Source organism: Stegodyphus dumicola, chromosome 1, assembly GCF_044657685.1.
Source record: "Stegodyphus dumicola isolate Sdum_Otavi_A_Nest chromosome 1, ASM4465768v1".
NCBI lineage: Eukaryota > Metazoa > Arthropoda > Arachnida > Araneae > Eresidae > Stegodyphus > Stegodyphus dumicola.
Window position 1 is genome coordinate 36,754,726 of NC_140768.1, and position 25,190 is coordinate 36,779,915.

Sequence of the window (25,190 nt, forward strand, 5' to 3'; positions counted from 1 at the left end):
GTCGAGCCTATATCGTCCCGAGTAAACTCAGGCACAGCCTGTGAAGACTGATTTTATACTCTCGTGGTTAATGCTGGTTTGGTTTGGTTTATTGAGATTGCGGAAAAGCACACTAGGGCTATTTGCCTAAGGGGGTATGCCTTCGGGGAGGACTTTCTAAGGGAAACTGGCTCGTATACACGTTACACATGGGGAAAACCACGAAAACGCCCATGCAGCCAGCCCGTTCGCGGGATTCGAACCTCGGACCGAACTACCAGAGTTCAGCGACTTTACCGCTCGCCGCTGGTGGGTTCTGTCTAAGTACAGATCCTAGCTAGTACTTCTCAGGAATTCTCCTGAGTCACCCACCTCCGACGGGAGCACATAAATACAGATGTCAAGTAAAAAAAAATCAGCCAAAGAGATTTGGAAACGATCTAAATTAATATTTCTATTACAATATGACACCTGAAATTTTTCGCGATAACAATACTGCCTTTACTTCGTACAAGGAATTAAAAATACACTAAATTCATGCTCCTAATAGGACTACTCTTCTTTTCAAATGAAATACACGTATAAAAATATCAAATTTTCAATGGCCTCTGAATTCAGCATAACATCCTAATCAAGATAACATCAGTTCAAAATTTAATTATCAAATTTCGAGATGAACATTATATCAAAATTAATATGGTAAGCTATAAGCATTCGTAAATTAAGCTTTTTAACATTAATTAATTAATTGCTTTGGTTAAATAATTGTGTTAAATACTAATTAATTATTATTTAGGAAACATACCCGAAAAATTTTGGGTGTCATATGCCAACAAAAATATCAATTTTGAGAATTCCCGAATCTATTTGGATGATTGATTGCTTTTGTGTCTCGGTTCTGTTCCTTTATGTTTTTGCTTAAAATATTAAAAACAAATAATAATTCTCACTCTAATTAGAACTTTGTGAGGAATCACTCTAAAAACATATACTTGAAAATAGAACTAAAATATATACCTTTGGAATGAAAAATTACCTGTAATCCGTCTTATATTTTTCACGATTTTTCCAGCAAATCCAGCTATATGAGCCCCAAAACTATGGCCTATCAGGTGGAATTTTTCAGGCCCAGCACCACTCTGATTCTGAAAAGGTAACTGCTATGAGAGACTTGCATTGATAGCTAAATGATTGACAACTTTTTATGTACTAGAACTCATTATAGATGCCATTTCGGAAAACCCTGATAACAATTTTCTACAATTAAAGGTAGAAATAGGCAAATAGCCGCCCTGTGCTTTACCATATTCAATTAATTATCAGATAAAGGTAGAAATAAATAGCTGTAACGTAATTAGGCCAAACTTTCTTTATACACCTCAACGCATATTTATTACTTTCTACATATCTGCGAAATTTAAAACATATTTATCTATTATCAGCTCTCTTTCAAGCCATGACTAGAGCAAAACAGCCAATATAGCCTGACGCACTAATGTAGCCTATCTAATTTCAATTTTTAAAAAAAGTGGATATAGCTCATATTTGAGCAAATTATTAGCCCCAAAAGCCGGTAGACCAGAAGGCTTTTTAGTCTCAAAATGACCTTTTGTGGCGTTTCACTGTAAACGGTAAATCAATTTTTAAATTGTGGCCACCAAATATTATCGCTCTGTATTATATATAAAGAAATTAAACAATAAAGAATCTACATGAATGTATCAAAGTTTCTCGCACTGTGAAAAAACGATGGTATCTAGAGCCATAAAATTTTGAATAACGAAAATCCCACAGCCCAAACATGGGCACCTGAAATTTGAATTCGTTTTATTATCTATTTCCTATTTTGTAAAACTTGAACGAATTTTTGATTAGCTGTTGGTTTGTGCATTAGCACTGAAGGCATAATGAGTAAGTTTCCTCAGGCGCAGTTTTCGTTAAAGAATCATAAGTCAAAAAATTAACTACAAAATCTTTATTTAATAAAATAGGAGAATTTTGCTTAACTTAAGCATAACAGAAAGTAATACTCTTCATAGACATTAAAACACTGATTTATCGAAAAGGAGATAACTTACATACAAATATAAGTCATACATCTTCAAGCATACCTATTTAGGCAATAAGAAAAAAAACAGGAACATACATTGACACCGTACCTGAAAAAACGAAAGTACTGTATTGCACACGAACTTTACTTTCTCTCGCCAATATATATCTTCGCGCACGTTCGTTTCGTATGCCTTTCGAGTTTCATTATGCAAAATACCTAAATTTATGCTAACATTAGCAAACGCAACGATTATAAAGCGAGCAATGGCAACACTGTATCAAAAAAAAAAAAAAAAAAAAAAATTATCTCCAGCGCGCGAGACTGTCTATCGGAAGATATGCTATTTTAAATATTTTGTGATATTAATGTTGAATTGAATTTATGTCGTTTAAGTTTGAAGAACATGATATTTAATAAATAAAGGTAACACACAAAACGTTAAAAAAGTCCCTTTGGGCGTAATATAAAATCTGAAAGCTTTTTGGATTTTTTAAAATTTTTTAATACAGTGCTGTTGAAATACACTACATGTAAAAAAATTTCAAAATTTTTCTTTGAATCCTTTTGTTTTTATTTAAATTAAATAGAGGAAGTAATATGGAAAAGTGCTTACAAAGAGGCGCTAATTTTATATTCTTATTTAAATAATCATTTATAAATTGATGTATGAAGCTTGAAAAAATTCATATTTCTGTTGTTTAAATGCATGAATATACGATTGAATATACAACTTGCTAAAAAGTGGAATTAAAAGAGCTCATTGTATCTCATAAATAACTATATGCATTTCAGAAATCGTTTTCCGGAATTTTGTCAACTTTAATGATTGGTAACAAAGAAATTTCCATGCAAAATGGCAAAATTTTATTTAGAACAAACACACTGCAAAAGGCTTTCGAAAATTTATTAGAATTGTTTAGGATTCTGCTTTTCCTATCGCTTAGTAACTTTTGTGTAAATGTTTACTAAAAGTCGTATTTTATTGAGGTAATCCACAAACAGACATAGAGGAATGAAAGTCATCTCATACACAGAAACATCATTCTCAGTAATGTTTGCATTCATTGGAATCAGTTATCTTCTTTCTAAAATGTGTAGTTATTTCTAAAGATGAAACGACGAAATAAATTTGATATAAAGAGGGAAAATGACTGGTTTTCATAGTCATTGACTTAACATTATTTTTCTTCACCATTTTGGAGATATAAATTCAAATAAAAATAACGCTTTGCTGCATTTAAATTTTCATAAAACAAAATACTTTTAATGCATAGGACAAAATTTCTCGTTAAAATATTTATAATGAAATTAAATTTCTAAAATTCATAAAGAAAAAACGTGTAACTCATTTCATTTGTAATATAAGAAAATTCAAAGATATCATGTTAACACAAAAATCAAAGTATTAGTAATCGCCCTTTGCAAGGTTTATTTCGAGTTCGTTGTTTATGTAAGCAATGGTTAAGAAATATGAGTAACTGGCGATCAAAGTAACATTAATGCGGCCAATCTTGTGTTTCACCGGAATATAAACAGGTACAAGTACAAGAACGGAAGATATCAGTACTCAGAAGTATTTAGGCAACATACCGTAATGGTACAATGGCATTTGCGCTTTACACCATTTAACTGCTACCCAGACGGTATGGTGGTTAGGGCAGCCAACTGCGGTCCGGGTTCGAATCCTGCAGAATGCATGAATGTTTGTAATAGTGTCTTTGCAGCATATGGGCACTCTAAATATACGGCGAGCCGAAAGTCATTTCGTCTGGTTTGATGGTAGGGAAGAGGGGTGGGACACCCTCGAACTACCCTCCTTCCCCATGGCGTACTCTCCCTCAAAACTGGAGTGAAATTAGAAGTCCAACCTCCTTGAGGCTTTGGCAGCCATTCTTTCAAGAATTCATGGAGAAGACAGCAACACCTTTTCACTTTTACCAGTGATCTGCAATCTACATTAATAACTTTCTTGGCTCTTTCAAGAAGTCCGGAGAGGTTTTACTCTTCGACAAGAAGTGAAAATAGCATTCAGATTTTTATTTTATGCAATAATAGCAGATTCAATTGTGAAAAGTAGGCTTTAGGCAGTTTTTAGAATGTTTCGATGCAATGCTGCTGCAGAATATGCATCAGTAAAAGAAGTGTTTACTACTTTTACATCAATTAGAGCGAATAACAAATCCCAAAATTAAAACATCACAGCAGTCAACTAGAGTAAATAGAATAAATAGGGAGCTAACTAGAGTAAATAGGGAGCTGTTAGATAAAAGCGACGAAAAAATGTTAACGTACTATCGATGGACGAATAACGAAAAAATGTTATTCGTCCATCGAGACTGAAAGTACGTATTAACGTACTTTCAGTCTCGATGTCTCCTGTGTCTTCTAAAACCAAACTCCAAAAACAAGTCAATTTATAATGGAGTTATGACGTGGGTTGGGCTCGCAATAAGCAAAGAAAGATAATTTAAGCAAAAGACTTTACAGCAAAATGTAAATGGAAATTGCGACAAATGAAGAAATTTACTTATAGTTCTTAGATATAGTTCTAAATTTACTTATAGTATAGAAATTCTTATAGTTCAAATATTTTTTTTCGAAAGTTTTAAATTATTTCACAGAGTACATTATATTACTTTCCAAATTAAATTTCCATTACAATTATGAATGCTTTCTTATATAATACTAAAATATATTAGGGCTATAAGGTGTTAAATTTCAAAAATCAACATTTTAAAAAGATTTCTACAATTTTAGCCACAACTGAGTTACTTTTAACTGGAAAGTTCTTCGATTCTTCGCCAGTGCTAAATGATATGAATTTGAATGGCTGATGCCGATAATTCTATGGCTATATTTCAATGAGCAGACTTTTTCCGTGTAAAAAATGGGTTATTATGCTACAATGCCTTAAAAATCTAAAACTAACAAAAAAATCTGAAGAGAATTTCGTTCTTGAATTCCCAAATTATTATATTTTATATATTATTTTACTTCTTTACGTTTTAACTCGTAACTGTGTGCAAAAGGTTTTTGCAAAATTCTTAGTTTAAAATTCATTGTCAATGCTCTTATGCAGCTACTTATCTTCGAAGGCCTGTGTAGCGCTATGTGGAGAAGGTCCTTCAAATATTCGTTTTCTTGGACAACAATGCAGCAATAGCGTAGAGTTCAAATGGCCAGAGATTTCGTTGCATAGAAGGATATTCTTTTGAATAGCTAACAATCTCTAGGCTCTCAGAAGTCTCCAGATATTAACTATATAAAGCACGTACGGGGATGATATCTTAGGCGAACCACAGGAAGATTTCAGATTCCCTAACTGCTCTTCTCTGAATTTTTGTTGGAAAAATAAAATTCATTGTAATAAAGATTTCCCCAAAATTTTGCCCATGGCATCTGAGCTCATTGTGAGAGATGAAGTGTTGAGTCTCCAAATTGGACACATTCTCTAGTACTGACCTTTTTCTATGAGATCTTCTGTATCATGCTCCAGTATCTATTTTCAGATTTGCGTTTCACATCAATTTAATTTTGTATCGCTATGTTGATCCCTGATGGCACCGTACCAAATTTCATTCAATTCCAAGTTTATTAATCTCCAAGAAATAAGAGTGGATTTGAAGACATTAGGCAATTTTCATTTGCTACCTTCAGTTTGGAAACCAATACGTATTATATATACTAAATCTGAGCTTATTCATTCAGAGATGAAGCATATTACTTACCATGATATTCTGCAACAAAATTGCCAATTGTTTGCCGACTATTTTAGTGTTCGCTGCACTTTCATCGTACTTCGGCCCGTTACCCCACGTCCAATCGATGAATATCACATTGTATGAGCCTCTTTTAAATAATTCGTCTTTCATTTCCTGAAATAAAACTGGATTTTACGAATTGGACGACTTAATTAAATACAATAAAACATGTTACATTTACACAAATAAAGTTCATTAAATACGAGAATAAAGTTTTTAAGTTAAAGCAATGACTTTATACTGTGATTTAATTCAATACAAATTAAATTCCTTTAAATTATGTATGAGTTTATAACAAGATAACCTTGTGTAAATTATGACGTATGCTTATGGTATGGTAGAGAGTTGTTTGGTTAAATTCAGTACGAATTTTACAAAATTTGGAGTAGCTTTTATTTTTTTCAAGTTAGAGCAGTTTTAAATTTTATTTTAAAAATTTATATTATGCGTCCAACGTGCCTTATAAGTTTCCTTTATTGCTTAATTTTATTAATATATTTATGGGTATAAATGCAATAATAAAATATTCACAAATATTCTGTAATCTTTTTTCTTTAATTTGAATTAACCAGTTACAGTTTTAGTCAAATTTGTTTCAAATTTGTTTTAGTCAAATTCGTCCTTCATTTATAAACCATGTTTTATTCTACGTATAATATATATATTAATACAAAATGCAATGAAGAAGCGAGTTAGAATAATTGATGATTGATGATTTGATGATGAGTATAATATATCTTGACATTGGAAATAAGAGTACAATATTTTATAATATTTTGACATTGGAAATAAAAGTACAATATTTTATAATATTTTGCATTGGAAATAAAAGTATAATATTTTTTATGAAGCATTATTTACACTTTTCATTCTGTTTGCCTATTGGAAATTTAATAAATTTTGCAGTTACTGCTCTGCTCATTTAAAATTTAGGGAGAAAGCTGATTTAATACAATGTTATCAAAAAATGAACTGACCTAAAATTTAAAAGACTCACTAATTTCCTGGCAGTTGAGCAAAGCGGAAATCTACCCACTATTCTAGACTCTTCCCGATTAGCAAATATTTTTCTCACGCAAGCAAACTCCACCCTGAGTACTGTAGGAAGGAGGCAAGTTGGGAAACTGCTTAATGCCTTCATGACTCTTAAACGCAAACGACGAATTTCCTTGCTGAAGTAACGAAATCATTTTTATTGCTAAATATTTGAGTAAATGATGGCAACAAATCTAAAACTGTAGGTTTCCCCACATACAGACTTGAGTTGAAAATATTAATTGAGTTTTAACTGCCTTTCTGATACGTTAACTGCCTTGCTGAGAAGCTTGCCGATTTACCAGGATGCAAAATTTGACTTTTAGGTTTGGGGATGAAAATTGAATGGAGAACAATCATTCTAGAATTCAAGAGAAATTATTAGATACTTAAATAGCCGCTGGTTGTGATCTTAAATATTGCCATATATTTATGAACTATTTCCTCTAGAACTTTGAAACTTATCAAATATTTGTAAACTTAATAAGACAATAAATAAATTTTAGATTATATTTACATTTGGTTTGTGAAACCGCAGTTTTTACTTATCATTACAGTTACTTTTATTTTCTTTCAGAATCTTTTCAAATTCAGTTAAGCTTAAATGTAGTAAGGTGGAAATATATCCGAAAATGAGAATTTAGTCTATACAAACATAATAAAAAAAAACTGCGAGACAGGTAGGTAAAAAATATTATTAGTAAAGCTTATGATATTTATAATATAAAATGACATAACTCAGAGAACAGTTGGTAGGCATTAGAAAACCTGATGACTGATTCAAATATAATAGTCTCCATGAATTTAATTTGAATTTTCTTTCTCAATGATTTAACAATAATCTTAAGATTTCCGGCCATTTTATCTTGATCAGATTATTAAAAAAATGAGAAGTCTCTTAGTATGGGTGCTATACATCTTGTCCGCAAAGGTTCACAAAAGTTTCGCAATCTTCACTCGTAGACATATACTTCCAATTACAAAAATATTTTAAATGATGCGAGTATTCATGTTCTGGGATATCCAATTTTAAAAAAAAATCAGTTTTTAAAAATTACCAAATCTAATTTTTTATCTTCGAAAAATTACCAAATCTAACTTTTTATCTCCGATCTTTTATCTTCGTAGAAAGATAGAAGATAAAAAGTTAGATTAAGAAAGTTAATTTAAGAAAATGTTATAGTAATTATAAAATGCATAATATAAAAAGGGTGATTCCCATACGACCAAAACTGACTGAGAGATTTAGTTTTAAAGTTGGACACCATATTCAGGGATCATACCCAAACTGAAGAGCGAATGTTCCGTTTCGTTAGATTGTTTTTACAACAATAAAGATTTGTTTTTACAGTAATGCAGATTCAATTTTGCAATGTAATTTTTTAAAATTTAATTTTGTTTTGTATTCTTTCCATATAATTATCTTACTTTGCTTTTTTTAATATGACCTGAAATTCAGTTTTAAAAATCTATTTAAATGCAAAAGAAGATATCATTACAAGTACCCAAATACATACATACCCCCCCCCCAAAAAAATATAAATAATGAAAGAATTTTTTTTATAAACATATAAATGAAGCTACTTAAATAATACATAAAATGAAAATATTTAAATTTATTACAAATTAATACTACAGAGGAATAAAATATAGATAAAATAATGTAAATAAGTTCAAAAATTAGATTTTTCCATTTCTTCCGGTTGGTTTTTTTTTTTTCAGCGTTTTTTCAATGGTATTTTTTGCTGTGGAAGAAACTTTCCACCCTGGTTTGTATATATGTTACTGCCAAAGCCCGAAGTGGGCCAGTTCCCGAATAGGCCGGCCAAATCGCGAAACAGCCAATATCGTCTCACAATGACCGGCCATTGTCCGATCTTTTCTTGATTTCGGGGTTTGGCCAGCCAGTTCACGAAATGGCATGGGGGGATCGGCCAAAGTCAGAAGAAAAAGGTCATGAGCAAATTTTGGGTATTTGTATACCGTAATGCTAATGATAATCACATTATAGCTGCCACAGAGGAGTTTTCCGACGAATCCGCCCCTCTTAGGCGCCTAGGATCGTCCTTCGGAACAAAGGCCAAGGAGGTACGGTGGCCCTAGGTGGGTTGTAGTCTGAAGGGATAAATTTAGTGAGTAAGGATCTCACAGTACCAGAAACCTCCTGGTCTCTTATGAAAATTTCCTCGCACTTGGAGAAAACAAACAAACAAACAAACAAAAAGATAATCACATTATCTACTGAAATAGTTTATTACAGAAAGTTATCAGTATCATCACTTGTTACAACAAGATGAACTTTTATGAAATTTCAAATTGCACAGCAGTTTGTTATCTTTACATCTGCAGTGATTTGTTGAGCATTTGGTAGTGCAATGGCATCGAATGCAGCCTTGGCCGCCGGTCAGCGATTGTGAAGAGGCAATGGTTCGTAATGATTTTTCTTCTGTGCCCACGGAGGCTAGATACACTGTCCTTGCTACCATATGTGCATGCCGTCATCACACCGAATCGACAGCTGCGCCCCCTACCGAACAGTCTTGCTTCAGCACATCGAACATTGGCCAGGGAGTTACGGGCACTTCGGGAAGTGGCCGGCCAAAGTCGCATATACGCTATTCATTTTCCAGTACATCGTACATTGGCCACACGCCCCTGCCAGTGTGCGAAATGGCCGGCCAATTCGGGAACTAGCCGAACTTCGGGCTTTGACAGTAACATATACATAAGTTGCACATATTAAGAGTATGCTTCTGACATACTAAAAGACTACTTCTAAGTTAAAAAGCGCACATGCTTTTAAAATGTTTCAAGAGGAATCTCATATGCTAGATTATTTATGGCAAATTTTATTGAAATTCTACCATTTTTGTACTTACCCTCATCCAGGCAGATCTGCAAGCCCCATCCAAGTAGCCATGAATGATGATTTCAGTTTTAAATTTAGGATTGAAGTTGGTGTTGTCTGGTAATTTTCCATCGCACAGGTGCAAAAATTCTGGATATTTAGAATTCTTTGGTGTGAATAAGAAAGCCAAGGTGAGCTGTTTAGGATTAGAAGAATTCATTGAAGGTATGTCTGATGGAAACGCATTCCACACAGTACTATTGCAACCAGTAGCGTTAAAAGGTTTAAAGCAAAATGACGGATCTTGTTGGAATATCTTTTTGATGGCTTGATTTTCAAAAATTCCTAAGCCTGAAAGAATAAAGCGTAAAAATATTCGTATAAAAATAATAAACAGTTAAATAAATATTTATAAAATGGATTTAGGTCTTGTTTAAATTTTAATATTTTGGCGTTGCTGCAGGATTTTCTATTTTAATTTCTTCAACTTTTGCAGCATCATTTTGGTAGTATGCGGTCATTAAATGAAATGCTATTCTGATCGTGGGTTCCGCTGCAATTTTAGTTCCCTTTTAATGTACATTCTTACACAGAATCCGCTTGCTATCGTTACAAATCGCAGAGAAATGGTCTTACAGACACTGTCCAACCTTTGTTCATCGTCTTTGGTCCTTGAAACCGAATCTTATGTTTCTGTAAACGGCAAAATGTAGACGAATAGTTTCTCAATAATCTTCTCAGTCTTAAGCCTTGATTATTCTCCATTTTTTTATCAGAAGTCTGCCCATACCAGAGATTATCACCCTAATTACAAGTCACCGTCTCCAAATATGAAATTTTTTACTGTACTAATAGCAGAACCGCATACTAGATACACGTCTAAAATGTTTTCCTCTGGTTTCGTCAATTGCTTCTGTCAGAAATTTATGTAATCTAACATGGTGGAAACGTAAAGTTTCGTTATGCAATTTCTCATTCTTCCCTTTGACAAACTCTCTTCGAGCTCAGTTCATTTAATGATATCTGAATCTACAGCAATTGAATGTATTTCTTATACATCGATACATTACATGGTTCCGAAAATAAGTACCAGTGTTCCCCTACAGTTATGTTTCCGCTACTTATGAAATCTGCTCGAAATTTTGCAGTTGAAAATAGAGATGTTTTTTTAGCAGGCACTGGTTTGGTATCATGTATATATACGCCGCATCTTCGATTTCATAAGAAGTTCTATTCATTTTCATCTCATTACGAGTAGTACATGGGTCGTGTAAATCATCGAGATTAGCTAGTGCAACCTCCGAGGACAAAATTGAGGTTTCTTTTGCATGCTTTTTTCTGCTTCAGCTTAGGTATCGAAGCTGGATTTTGTGCACAAATTTTCTCCTTGTTTATTTTATGTAGCATTTATCCTTATTTTTTAAAATTAAATATTAGTATTCTCATTTGTTTCATTTACTGTTATGAATTAATATTGTATGAAGGCTTCCACTATCTCTCGGTGATTCGTCATTAGAAGACACGTGACTTGAATTCAACTTAGCTTCCAGTGCTCATTTCATCATTGTACGCTAGAAATGCAAACAGACAAAGTGTCTAGTTCTCTTTTCTTGGATTACGATTGTTGATTGGAACATTGTACAAGCACTCATATGAGATACTACTCACTTTTCAGACTCTTTTAGGAATGCAATAAAAGCTGAGGAATTAGAGCATTAAAGCAACAGCATCAAAATATCGTGAATTGATAAATCAGTATATGATTGATCAGAAAGTCATTATGCATTTTCTAACTCGAAGGGGGGGCGAGCATCGTATTTGTTTGCAAGAAGTCTTTACCAGAATTGCTACAGGAAGTTCCAGCAATTATGCGGTGTATGCGTCTAAGCACCATCGATTGCTAATCCATTACCAACAATGAATACTCTTTGAATCCCCGCTCTCTAGTAGTTTTGCATTTCATTTTCGACCATATATTATGTTAGGTTATTTTTGTATGGCAAAGCACCCAAGGGCTAATCTACCTAAAGGGAGGGATGCCTTTCTTGGAGGACTTTCTGAGGGAAACCTACTCGTATTCACGTTACACATGAGGATGAACTCGGAAATCAACGCTGCAGCCAGCCTGTTCGCCGGCATTTGAACCTGGGTCGAACTAGTTCAAAGAATTAATCGCTAGGTCATTGATAAGTCTCGAGGTCTTAGAAACTCGTAAGCACTTATTATTTGGCAAACTTAAAAATGTTAAATGAATTCTTTGTCTGAAAATCAGGTCGAACTACTAGCATTTAGCGGTTTTAGACACTCTGCCAATGGTAAAGCCTGTTTTCGACCATACATTCTATAATAAATATTCATTGTCTTGGCATTTTTTACTTTTTCGATCTTTATAACACTCTGCACATATAAAAATATGCATATTCGGTTAAGTAAGAGAGTTATTTTATCGCAAGAAAACGAACTAAATTCTCGAGGCTACAGGGTGGTAAAGCTTTAAAATTTTCGTGATCCAGGAATCAATGAGATTTTCGCGAAAATTGCCGGCTGATGATTAACAATAACATTTCCAAGGAAAAAATTTTACCAGATATAGTATTTGTACTGCTAGATATAGTAGCAGAAGCAAATAACATAGCAGCAGAAGACAGTAAAGCAAATAACAAAAACATAACTTTAAAAAAAAAAAAAAAAATGTGAAAGCTTTCAGATTTTACATTACGCCCAGAGGGTCTTTTTTTAACGTTTCGTGAGTTACCTTTATTTATTAAATATCATGCTCTTCGCACTTAAACCATAAAATTCAGTTCAAGAGCAATATCGCAAAATAATTTCAAAATGAGCATATCTTTAGAATTTCTGATACAGTCTCGCGCGCTAGAGAGAAATTTTTTTTTCCGTGCAGTGTTGCCATTGCTCGCTTTGAAATCCTTGAGTTTGTTAATCAACAGTTCGTTAAAGTCTTACAAAATATGGAATATGTAATAAAACAAATTCCAAATTCCAAATATGGGCTTCCAAATGGCATATTCTGGTGGAAACGTTCGTTATTCAAAATTTGATATCTCTAGGTACCGTTGCTTTATCACAATGCGAGAAACATACATACATTTACGCAGATTCTTCATTATTTAATTTCTTTAAATATAATACAGAGCTCTAATATTTGGTGGTAACAATTTGAAAAATGAACAGACATTTATAGTGAATCAACGCAAAATGCCAAAATGAAATTAATAGTCCTTCTGGGAAAATTGCCCCTTTGGACTAATAAACATTGTATAATCTGAAATGGTACCTGCGTTTATAATTTAGTCATACTCTGGCAATGTTATGAAAACTGTCGATAAGATCGAAATTTTCTCTTAAACAAAAGGCATTTGATACATAATTATGTTACAAACAGATTGTAGAGTCATTAGGTCAATTGGAAGCAGAAAAGATGAAAAATATGCAACCGCCTTCGCCGGGAATCGAACCACAGACCTCCGGAATACCGGCTTAGTGTGCTACCGTTACACTACGAAGGCAAGCTAGAGAAGTGGGAGAAATACCTTATAAGATTTCTTCTTTAATGCTTTCATAATTTAACATTTTTTAAATTTTATGATAAGTTCGCAGTACCGACACTATTTGCTGATACTGGTAAATAACAGATCATGGCTTTATTGAGTTTAAATGAACAATATTTTTTCATGTCCCAGAAGTCTACAAACATGCGCTAAATTTCGACTTGACCTGAAATCTTCTGGGATAGTCTAAGGTTCAGAAAGTTTTGATTCATGCATTTAGAAGCAAAATGCATTAGCTAGGACATTTTCCAGTGCTGGAGACAAGCCTGACAATACTTACAAATCCCTACCGTCTGACAATCCTAGTTATACGGCCAAATATAACTCATATGCTTAATTAAGATAAACAGCTTCGAAGTTCTCAACTGAGACATCGTTTTCAGAAGCGCTGTATTATGTTTAGAAATATTTATTTCAAAAAAGTGATATCCGCAACTACCAAAATATTATTCTAAAATATTAAAATTAATTTTCAAGATACAAAACTTGATATTATTTAAAAGAATATTAAATTTTATTTTGAAATATTTTATAGCATTATACGAAGCTATAGAAAAGTTCATATAAGAAATATAAAATATCGTATAAGATATGCAGAAATGAAAATATTCATTACGAGCATATAATTAAAAATCATGTAAAAGTTTAGCTTATACTTACGTAATCAACTAAGTGCACCATTAGTATAGAAGATTCACTACAATACTCCAATTTTAATAAGATAAAAACTGCTCTAAGATATATATAAATGTAAGACATATACCTTAGAGCTTATAAGATGAAACTGCTCTCGGAGCTTACTACTAATTATCTTTAATATTCTGATTATCATTTAGTTGCGAATAAGCCAATGCGTAAAAATGTTAGCGGAAATCAGAAAATACTTCGAATTCATATGCCGACATATTCATTCATAAATATCCTAATAATTATTCAGTCACTTCACAAACCGGTTTACCTTCGCGTATAATCAGAAAGAAAAAATAAATAAAAAAGCAAGGATGAAAAGAAGTTTTCCTTCCGGAAGACTGCACTTCCTTTAGGAACTGCTTCAAGGAAAGAGAAAGTTCTGTTTTTGAAATCGGAACTAGGACGTGTACGGCTTAACGGTACGATAGGAAGAAAAATAAATCCTGACTTAAGTTACAAACTGGAAGATGAAACTGGGGGGGGGGGAATAAACGGAATAATTCAAATACTTATAAAAGGTAATTTATTTTACATTTTGACATAGTCTTTTTTTTAAAATTTGGTTGTTTAAAAACGATGCAACAATTTTCCGAATAGAAAAAGAATTCTTACCTTCTACTACAACGCAAATTGTCGCGACAAACCAAAACTTCCGGTACATTCTTCACTTGTATTTAATATACGTCAAACTAGTAAAACAAATGATCGTCTGCGTGTTCGTGTTTGAGATTCGAATTCTTCCGACTGGTTCCGTTGCTGCCTGCGGGCAGAGTGGGCAAATGCCCTGATTCGTTTTGGTCAAAAAAAGTACGACAATAATCACATATAGTGTTCGCATTTAGCAATTGCAGCAATACTTATTAAGCTGGATGCACATAAAGCCTCGATTAACAACAGAAAAAGCAGAACTCGTGTGTTAAACGTGGTAGAACTCATGAGTCCGATGACGAAATGCTTCGCCTGTGGACATGATTGTTGATGAAATTGGGTTCTTCGAGCTCCTCCTACAAGACTGACCTTGCTACTGCAGTCTGAGCGTTTTTTTCAAATGAAATCTACCTTTGAACGTTAAAAATGCTATCAAGTTTCTGCTCACTGAATCGTGTCTAAACGCGTAAGCTTTGCGAAAAGCACTACTCATGCCATGCGAATAATTAATGCTTTATTGCGCTACAAAAATATAATTTGGCATTATATCGATAGATAAAAATGCACGTGTAAACTGTCAAAACTTTGCGTTAATCAATGTTTTCCTTTGAAAAGACATCAGACTTTCATACCGGTGTTTGTTCTATTTGGCGAAGGTCAGAAGGTCGCAGGCAGAAAAAAGATATTTTCTCCCTTAGATTAGAAATAATCCTTTCTAATCTCTCATGTTTAATCAAGCCTAATATTTCGCAATAATTACAGCTTATATTATGAAACATAAGAGATACAAGAAAATTATTATATAAGTGTTTTGCTGCTGCTGATAAAAATACTTCCATGTAAGACTTTATTGACCATTCTTTTTTAAATTTAAGCTTCATTAATCCCCACAAATTATTATATATAATTCAATTTACTATTAATTAATTAAACAAACTATTAATTCATTAAATAAGAAATATAGCTGTAATAAAATTCGAGGAAATAAGTTTAAATGAAATGCAGCAAAAAATGTGTATAATTCTGTAGGCCGTACAAGGAAGTCAGTGTTGTTTCCACGTCAGATATCTCGCATAAAAATTTAGACAGACTATACCATCTTCAAGTAATCTATTAACATACTGCTAATTCGAAGTCTTCTTTTATTGCTTCATTCATAATGGTTCGTGAAAATTTAATGCAATTGGTATATATTCAGCTTTTCTAGAAGTCAATATAAAGTTTGTTTTTTACTATTCTTAGTAAAAACAAAATTAAATAGCGCGAAATATTTCCTTTTTTTTTTTTTTTTTTTTTTTTTTTTTTTAGTACATCCAGATATCGATATATCAGAATTAACATTTTAATATCAGGATTTTTGTATGAATGTAATCAAAATTTACAGTTGGATATGCTTTCTAATTAGCAATTGATATTAACTGCTATTTCTCACTGAAATTTGATGGATTTTTACTCGATATTTCAGTACGAATAGTTTGGAGTTCCTATATCATAGGAATATAAAGAACAGTAAGCTTTATAAAAAAACTGAATTATACTCAAAATTATTTATAAACGTAAATATCTGTATCATCTTAAATTAGTATATTCAAATATTTGTTATGTAATGTTCTATATTTATGCTCATTTATTTTCTGTTTTGTACAATCGCAAATGCATGCATATTTCTTCCATACTTTGCTTGAAATATTAGTACATTTTGTTTGCCCTTACTTTGTAACTTACTTCATAACTCCCTTTGTAACTGTTTTATTATGTTTCAATTATGAATTTTTTGCGTATAACTCTTTCAGCTTGTAAGAAGTTCTAGTAGAATGGAAAATATTAGGTACTGAAATCTGTCAAATACGGCGACATTTAGAAAATATCTGAAGACTTTTGGAAGATTCTCGAAGTTTTAGTATGAAGATTTCTAGAAGAAAACAGAAAGAAAGATACAAGAGAAGTATGAAATCCTCTTCTGCTACTTCCATGTGAAGAATTCCTCTAATGGTCTCTATATAAAGAGTCTGTACTTTTCAGCTCATTGAAGTAAAGATGTTTTCATGGATTTTATGTAATGGTATGTACAAGAGCTAAAGGCACTACGAACTTATAAAACACTCGAGATTTGAGAATCACCAAGTACCTGTTGAAAATCTCTGATACACTGACTACCAATAAGTATTTGGACACCTGTGATAGAAAAGAAAAACTACTTTTATTCAAAATCAATAGTTGGTAGAGCCTCCAAGAGAGGTAATTACAGCGTGGACCCTTCGGGGCATACTTTCCACAAGTCTTTGTATGACAACTAGTGGTATTTCCTTCCACTCGGCTTGGAGAAGACATAGAAGTTCCTTCACCGATTTTGCACGGGTAGTGCACCCCTGAATTCGGCGATGCAACTGGTCCCAGAGGTTCTCGATAGGGTTCAGGTCTGGACTCTGAGCAGGCCAGTCCATTCGATGAACTCCATTGGCACCATACCAAGCCTCGTTAACGTCGAAACATGACAACTGGCATTGTCGTCCTGAAAGTAACAGGGGTCCAACCCGTAAAGCTGCCACAACGTAGGAAGCACATTGTCATCCAAAATAGTGCAGTAGGCATCGGAGTTCAGCTTACCATGAATGGGGACCAAGGGTCTCAGCCCATACCAGGAGAAACACCCCCAGACCATAATTCCACCTCCGCCGAACTTGACTGTTGGCACAATGCATTCTGGCAGGAGACGTTCTCCAGGTAGACGCCAGACCCAGACCCTGCCATCCGAACGTAAAGGGTGAACCTTGATTCGTCACTCCAAAGAACCCGTTTCCACTGATCTACGGTCCAATTTCGATGTGCTTTGCACCACATTAACCGAGCAGCGCGGTGGACTTTGTGATCAAAGGCTTATGAGCAGCAGCACGACCATGAAAACCAAGCAGATGTGCTTCCTTACGGATGGTATTCATTGAAACAATACTCCCGGATGCCTGTTGAAACTCCTCGCGGATGAGGGCCATCGGTCCGGTTCTTCCGATTTCTCAGGACAGCAGTCGTCGGTCTCTATCTCCCAGTTTCGTTGGTCTGCCGACTCGGGGCACATTCCGACAATCACCGCTCACCTTCCACTTCTTAATCACATAGGCCACTGTCGATTTTGGGTACTTCAGATGGCTAGATATGTCCCTTAAGGATCGGACACATTTCTGATACCCAATAATTATACCTTTCTCGAAATCAAAGAGCTCCGAACTGCGAGGCATCTTGCATGCGACTAAAGCCGATGCTGTTTCCTACACGATATAGACCGGCGTAGTCCGTGACGTACCTTAGAACCGCAGATCTCGTCATTTGCATAGGTGTCCAAATACTTATTGGTAGTCAGCGTGTAAGAGTCGGGTAGTGTGAATCAACAGAAGCTCAGTGAAACAGCTCAATATCTTTGATTATTGCGTATCTGTGATCCGATATTGTGTATCTGACAGTCTTTACGAATGCTCTTGCCTTCCGTGCAAGGATTCAATCTTGCCTTCCATATTCGTGATATGTCAAGCATTTGCTTTGCTAATCTAATCAGGGATTTATTTCTGTTAGCACAGAATACCTTTAGCGGAATCATCCGCAGTAATTGCTTCTTAAAGCTTTCAGAAATTTCAGTGAAACTCAAGTGTTTCTTCTCCATTCAAAAATTAAAATATGATCTCTATCTAGAACTCAAACATATTTATTTTATTTTGAAATATTTTGCAAGTCCATTACTCTTACTAAGAGATGTGTAAAATTTTAGACTGTACACTAAGAGTAGCACAATTTATGACTATAAGGAAGCATGCTATTATCTATTTGTTTATATTGATCTTACTTTTGTTTCTTACAGTTATATTAGTTATGTTTATAAGTATTTACAGATACATATGCACTGTCCCCGGCATATGAGAGAAAACTATATATGATAATCATATATGCGAATCAGGTATGGCCAATGAAATTGCGTTAAGAGAGGCAGAATGATGTATATTAATATGATCAATTATGAGTAATGAATCTATACAGCAATTTATCAATGAATGCAGAGATATTATTCAAAATTTATACATGTTCCATGTATAAATGCATTGACTGTCCCCTTTATCTCCGTATTAGGCGAGAGGTGGGTCGAAAGCTGTATTAAGAAAAGAAACATAATCATTCGCTTGCCGCAACCCGCCTTAGATACCCAATCTACAGGCGGTGGACCTACCGGCTTTAGAATAGTCACCACTTCCAGGAGCACGGACACCAAAAGCGTATCGAAATCGTTTCTGGCAATCGCTCTACCTAATCGAATGACATACCGGGACATATATTTATGACATACTACAGGCTGCAGGATCAGGGTCCATATATTTATACCTGCAGAGTCACGACTATCAGAATATACAAACCAGCATTTGCAAACTCAGGTGCTGGACGCAGAGATGCATCAAAAATGATAATCAGAAAGACATTTCGATTTAAATAATGATTTCAGCGTGTTTAGAATTTAAAATTTCTTTGTAATAATTTGCAAGATTCATTTACCTTTGTAATAAATAACTAAAAAAATATAAATCCGAAGGCTTTCAGATTTTACATTACATGTTTTTTTAACGTTTTGTGTGTTACCTTTATTTATTACATATCATGTTCTTCGCACTTAAACCGTAAAATTCAGTTCAACAGCAATATTGTAAAATAATTTTAAAATGAGCCTATCTTTAGAATTTCCGATACACAGTCTCGCTGGAGATAATTTTTTTTTTCCGTACAGTGTTGCCATTGCTTTGAAATCGTAAAAATTTGTTAAAGTTTTACAAAATCTTAAATAAATAATATAACAAATTCTAAATTCCAAATCTGGGCTTTCAGACGCCCATATTCGGGTGGAAACGTACGTTACTCAAAATTTGATGGCTCTAGTGACCGCTGTTTTCTCACAATACGAGAAAGGCACCAATTTGAAGAGTGAACCGACATTTATAGTGAACCAACGCAAAATACCAAAACTAAATTAATAGCCCTTCTGGGCTAATGCCCTTTACGCTAACAATGAAATCCTTTTACGATCTTACACGATATTAATCTGAATTCATAATTCCCTTTGCAAAGTAAGATAAGAAGGTGGAAACATTTCAGTGCCTTAGCTAATTTGAAATACTCAGAAACATAACTGTTTTGAAAAAAGAAAAAAAAAAAAAAGAAAAGAAAAAAAAAATCTGAAATGTTTCAGATTTTAAATTACGTCCAAAGGGGCGTTTTTTTAACGTTTTGTGTATTATCTTTATTTATTAAATATCATGTTCTTTGCACTTAAACCATAAAATTTAGTTCAATAGCAATGTCGCAAAGTAATTTTAAAATGAGCATATCTTTAGAATTTCCGATACACAGTTCGATGCGCTTGAGATAAAAAGGTTTCCTCCCCCCCCCCCGTAGAGTGTTGCCATTGCTCGCTTTTAAATCGTTGAGTTTGTTACTCAAAAATTCGTTAAATTGTTACAAAATATGAAATAGGTAATAAAAAAAATTCCAAATTTCAAATTTGGGATTTCAGATGCCCATATTCGCAGTAGGATTACGTCATTCAAAATTGGATGGATCTAGATACCGCTGTTTTATCACAATGCGAGAAATATACATACATTTATGCAGATTCTTCATTATTTAATTTCTTTAACTACAACACAGGGCGATAATATGTCAAAACGAAACTACAACAGCCAAAAAATTATAATGGTCCTTTGGGCTAAAAAAAGAATGGGTCATTGAAAGACTCTTCCTCCTCTTGATAAAGTTTTGAATCTGACAATGACACTACCATTTTTATTTTTTATTTCTTATGAACTTTTAGTTTTTCCAAATTACTCTTCCAATTAAGTCTAACGCATAGTTTCCACTAAATCATAATTTTAATTTTTTCAACTTTTTATATTTCTTTGCCTGTTCTTTTTTTTTAATTTAAAGTAGTAAATAATTACGTTACATAATCTTGCGAAGAATATCGTTTTGTAAGTCGTATTTACATAATGTTTTAAATACATGTAATATTCATAAAGTAAAATTAAAGCAAATTTTTATCCACTTACAGAATTATGACGAACAGCGTAACAAACTTAAAAGAATATTGAAGATAACATTTAATTTCTTCTTAGAATAGATAATACTTGCGTTGCCATACTTCAGTCACAAATTTCTAATTTGAAAGAAGACTTTTTATTTTATCAAAATGACATTGAAGATAGTATAATAACTGCAATAAGTATATAAACTATGTAGTATATATGTTACGGTGAAACACCGAAATCTGGAGAATGTCGACTTTCACCGGTGAATGTCAACATTCACATAGTCGCTTGGTGTATGTCCGAAATATTTTCCAAATACTCTTATTTCTGACTTACACCGGTGAATGTCGACATTCACCATGTACTAATGGTGAATGTTGAACATACAAGACTATTATATTTCCTTCTCCGTAATTCATTCGCTAAAAAACGCACTTGAGACTCAGAATAAGAACTTAAAACACACAGTACATTCAAAATGAGAAAAGAAAATAATAGAAGTTATAAACTTACCAAATTATGTGATTCAAATCTTATTTATTGCAACAACTTAAACTATTATGACACTTTGAATTGCGCAAGAGGCCCTTGCTTTTACAACTGCATTTATTTGTGGAACACTTCCTTTTGGAATGGCAGCGTGTACATATACTCCTCTCTGTTCGACCTACACCAGAGCATATCTGTGATTGTCGACATACACCGGTGAGAGTCCGAATGTACAAAATGTAAAGAAATATTCGATCTTTCACCGACGTATTTGGTGAATGTTGACATTTTCCGGTGAAAGTCGACATTCTCCAATTTCGGTCTTTCACGGTAACACATACAACATATAGGATAAATAGGATCACAATTATTTTATTTATTAAAGAACGTCTTAGTAAGTATGTAGACTAAATGCTTATTACAGAATCTCGTATAAGCTGGTTATAGAGTTATGATGATTGATTTTAGCAAACTGAGGTAAATATCAAAATTTCATCTTCTTAATATTTTCTATTCCAGTCATTTTCATATTAATATTTAATCTGCTACATTTTAATTTTGCTGCCAGTCCCACATTTTACATGAGGTGAATATACCTCATTCGCAAAAACCTCTGGATCGGTTGTGATTGGCCTCATCATACTTTCTTTTATGAGCCAAACAATTTGCTTCTTCCTTTTACACAGAAATTCCTTACTGCTGTGGCTAGTATTAGCAAAATGAAATAGCAATTATGAGTTTAAAAATTATTAATGAATTCTAAGTGGATAAAAAGTTAGTAACTAAATAGTTTCTTGATACCATATTTAGAAGTAATAATTTCTATCCTAGTAATACAAGTAAATTTTTTTTGACTACAAATGATTGATATTACATAGTTAAATATTATGTTCTTAAGAATCAGTCCTTTCTGCAGCATGTTCTGTTCCAAAGAAAATGTCGGAAGTTATACACAGCTTGAGCCGGAAATAAAGTCAGACTAATAATTGGCGACATTCAAAGAGGAAATTTGCTCATTATTAAAATAATGATACATTTTGTTGATATAATGATGCACGGCAACATTAGAGTTTATTCTTGCGGCTTAACTTAGAAGAATTGTATGAACATAATTATTTTAAATATAATACACTCCGTTTCCTTGTTAGGAATAAGGGAACTGTATCACAAAATTAAACAGTTTCAAGTAAAAATTTCTACAATTTTTTTTTTTTAAGTTCTACGAATTTCAAGTAAAACATTTCTACGAAAGTTTGCTTCCAATTGTTAAATAAAAGTAATGAAACATTAATTGTATCGTAACTAACATAGTTTGAACGGTTAAACAAATATTTATTTCGCTTAGCTTAATATTAAAACAAAAAGTAAAATTAAAATTCATTAAAATCATGCTTTCAGAACTTAAATTTTGATTCTAGCTTTTCTGCAGCACTTTTATATCTGAAAATATCTATCACTATCAAGTTATGGAAACACAAGTACTTAGTTGAACAAAAAATTGTAATAAATAAGCAAACTATGATTTAAATTTTTTAAATTTCCATGCTGAAATGTAATTTCGAAAGGTAGAATTTTTTCTTATAGGGCAGCTCGAAGGTATTTAATATAACATGAAGCAGAACATTGGAAAAGACTTCGGTTAGGATTAATAGTTTACAAGCAGGTAATCTTGACTTTTTCAGGTAGGAACCAGGGTTAAATTATATAGAAATATTTAAGCTCTGTTACTAATGCTCAACTGACCTAAATAAATGTTCAGATAATACCGATAGCAATACAGAAAATGAAATTCCCTTTTGATAATTTTTTTTTTCATTACTTGCTTATAATTTCTACGAATGTCTAATTATGATGATGTCATAACGGATAAAAATAATAATTTGTAGTGATGATGATAAGATTGACGAATACATCACTATCAGAGAACAAAAGTGTCTTTAGTGCAATGGATCAGTTTTGAATTGAATTAGCAAGGAACATTGCCGCTGTAGAATTCAAAAGGCTCTCTAGATTCATGCCAATTAAAAAAAAAAAAAAAAAAAAAAAAACCTGAAAAATCAAATTCTTACTCAAAATTTTAGGTTAAAAATCAGTAGAACGGTGTCACAAACTAAAAACGCCACCGAATCAGAAAAATACAATTTAATAACCACTTAACAGTTTTGCCCAAGCACAAGAGGGGTACAGAATTCAAGGCGCTTCTTCGTTCTTGCCTTTAAAACTTAGGGAGCAAAATGAACACTTCTTCATTCTAAACCTCATATGAAACCATTTTGCTAACCTAAAAATATTTTCTTTAAAAAATTCAACCTAAAAGGTTTTAAGGTTTACATTTCTGTTTTTTGCTCAAGAAAATTTTGTTTCATGGCATTATTTCTCCAGAAAGACGATATACACCTGGCATTTTCAAGAAGGAAGAAGCAAACTTAATTCATTATTATTATTATTATTATTATATTAAAGATAAATTCAATTACAGGGTGGTTATTTCAATATATGAAATCATATTGTCTTATCCGCTCAACCAATCGAAGCCAAAATTCGGATATTGTAATTTGAAGGTATAGGCGTTCCAGATTATGATGATATAAATCAATAGAGTTATCACTAAAAACATTTCGAAATTTTCTAATGGCTACACCCATTATTTTCTGCGGAAACTGATCAGATCTTTTCATTGCAAATGTTTACGCCGCCAGTTTTCGTCATACGTCTATCATTCCAAAGCCATTTAAGATTTTTCAGTGTGCTGATTAATTTGCGGAGGCAAGAAGCGTTGCCATTCGAAAATTTCCAAAAGTTTGTAGTTTTAAATCATAACAATCTCGAGTACATACCTTTAAATAGCAATATCTGAAATTTCATTTCGATTAGTTGAGCAGATAAGACGCTAGGGGTTTATATATCTGAGAAGTTTTTTAATAATCACCCTGTGTTAGTCTACCTTATCATGCATGCATTCCGGGAAACGGCATATAAAATAATTTATGTTGAAAATAAGAGCGACAATAACCAGAACGCTACAAAATGTGGTAGTATCAGTTTTCTTTTACTTAATGTGGAAAATAAAAAGTAACATATGTTAAACATTATTCAGTTTCGATCGTGCTACATGCACTTGCGTTTGATTTTTCTTAACGTTCTTCATCTTTTTTTGCAAATAATTAACCTCCTTTTTAAGAACGATTTCTTAGACAAGTTTCACTGATAATGCTTCTTCTTTGATTGTATAAAAGAATTGAAGATGCCTTTCATCTTTTTAATATTACAATTTCATGCATTTCCCAAGTTCTTTAAGCATTTAGCAGTGTGGTGTAATTACACCACAAAATACTGTCACCCTTTTAATAGGTTACGTGACGAGTTTCCAGGTTGCGACGAGAAGCAAAGTACTCAATTAACTCAATTCCATCCGACACTTATCGCATACAAAAGTAGGTTGTCTGCTCTAAAGGTAGTTACAATAAGCTATGCGTCTACGCATGTGCAACGGCTTCCAAAATTTAATGAATGTACATAGTTCACTCTCTTTCTTAATAACTGAAAAGAGTTATTTTAAATCATTATTTAAAATGAGCATTTATAAAAACGTTAGAATGCAAGTTGAAAATAAATTAGAGTAAAAAGCAAATGTCAAATCTTTATTGTAGTTAAATGACGTAATTTTAATATCGGTGCTGCAGAATTAAAGACATATAATTCAGATACACGGGGTATAATTTGTTGAAAAATATGAACTAATATTTTTCTCGCATATCCTTTAACATATATGAAAGGACGGACTTGAGTTACCAAGAGCCCGTGCAGTTTCTTGAAAACAGTTTTGCATGAAGAATTATTTTCATGCGCTTTATTCGTTATATTAAGCTTCTGAACCACTATTTCCAAACGGGACTATGGGATTTGGAAACTGCCATTGGAGTGCTCAGTTGCATATGACGTTATTGTTGTTGTTGTGACGTATCTCATTTGTCTAATAGGTAACATCAGGAAAACATCCTGGCAGGGAGTGCAAGGCTGTGCCTGTCGTTGGCAAGAGCCTTGTGTACCATACAGATGACAATA

At 33.1% G+C, this 25,190-nt stretch overlaps 1 protein-coding gene across 2 annotated transcripts in view; it reads right to left on the minus strand.

Moving 5' to 3' along the window:
• Positions 1-14,942, minus strand: part of LOC118181952 (inactive pancreatic lipase-related protein 1-like) — a 42,923-nt gene extending 27,981 nt beyond the window's left edge. Inside the window, exons 1-4 of one of the 2 annotated variants that reach the window (XM_035351195.2) lie at positions 14,548-14,942; positions 9,708-10,027; positions 5,761-5,907; positions 1,016-1,124 (exon numbers count right to left, since the gene is read on the minus strand). In XM_035351195.2, coding sequence (XP_035207086.1) covers positions 1,016-1,124; positions 5,761-5,907; positions 9,708-10,027; positions 14,548-14,596 — 625 coding nt within the window. In that variant the 5' untranslated portion in view covers positions 14,597-14,942. Of the gene's footprint in view, positions 1-1,015; positions 1,125-5,760; positions 5,908-9,707; positions 10,028-13,905; positions 14,117-14,547 lie in introns of those variants that run through there. The other variant, XM_035351196.2, reaches the window with a different exon arrangement.
• Positions 14,943-25,190: the final 10,248 nt, after the last annotated feature.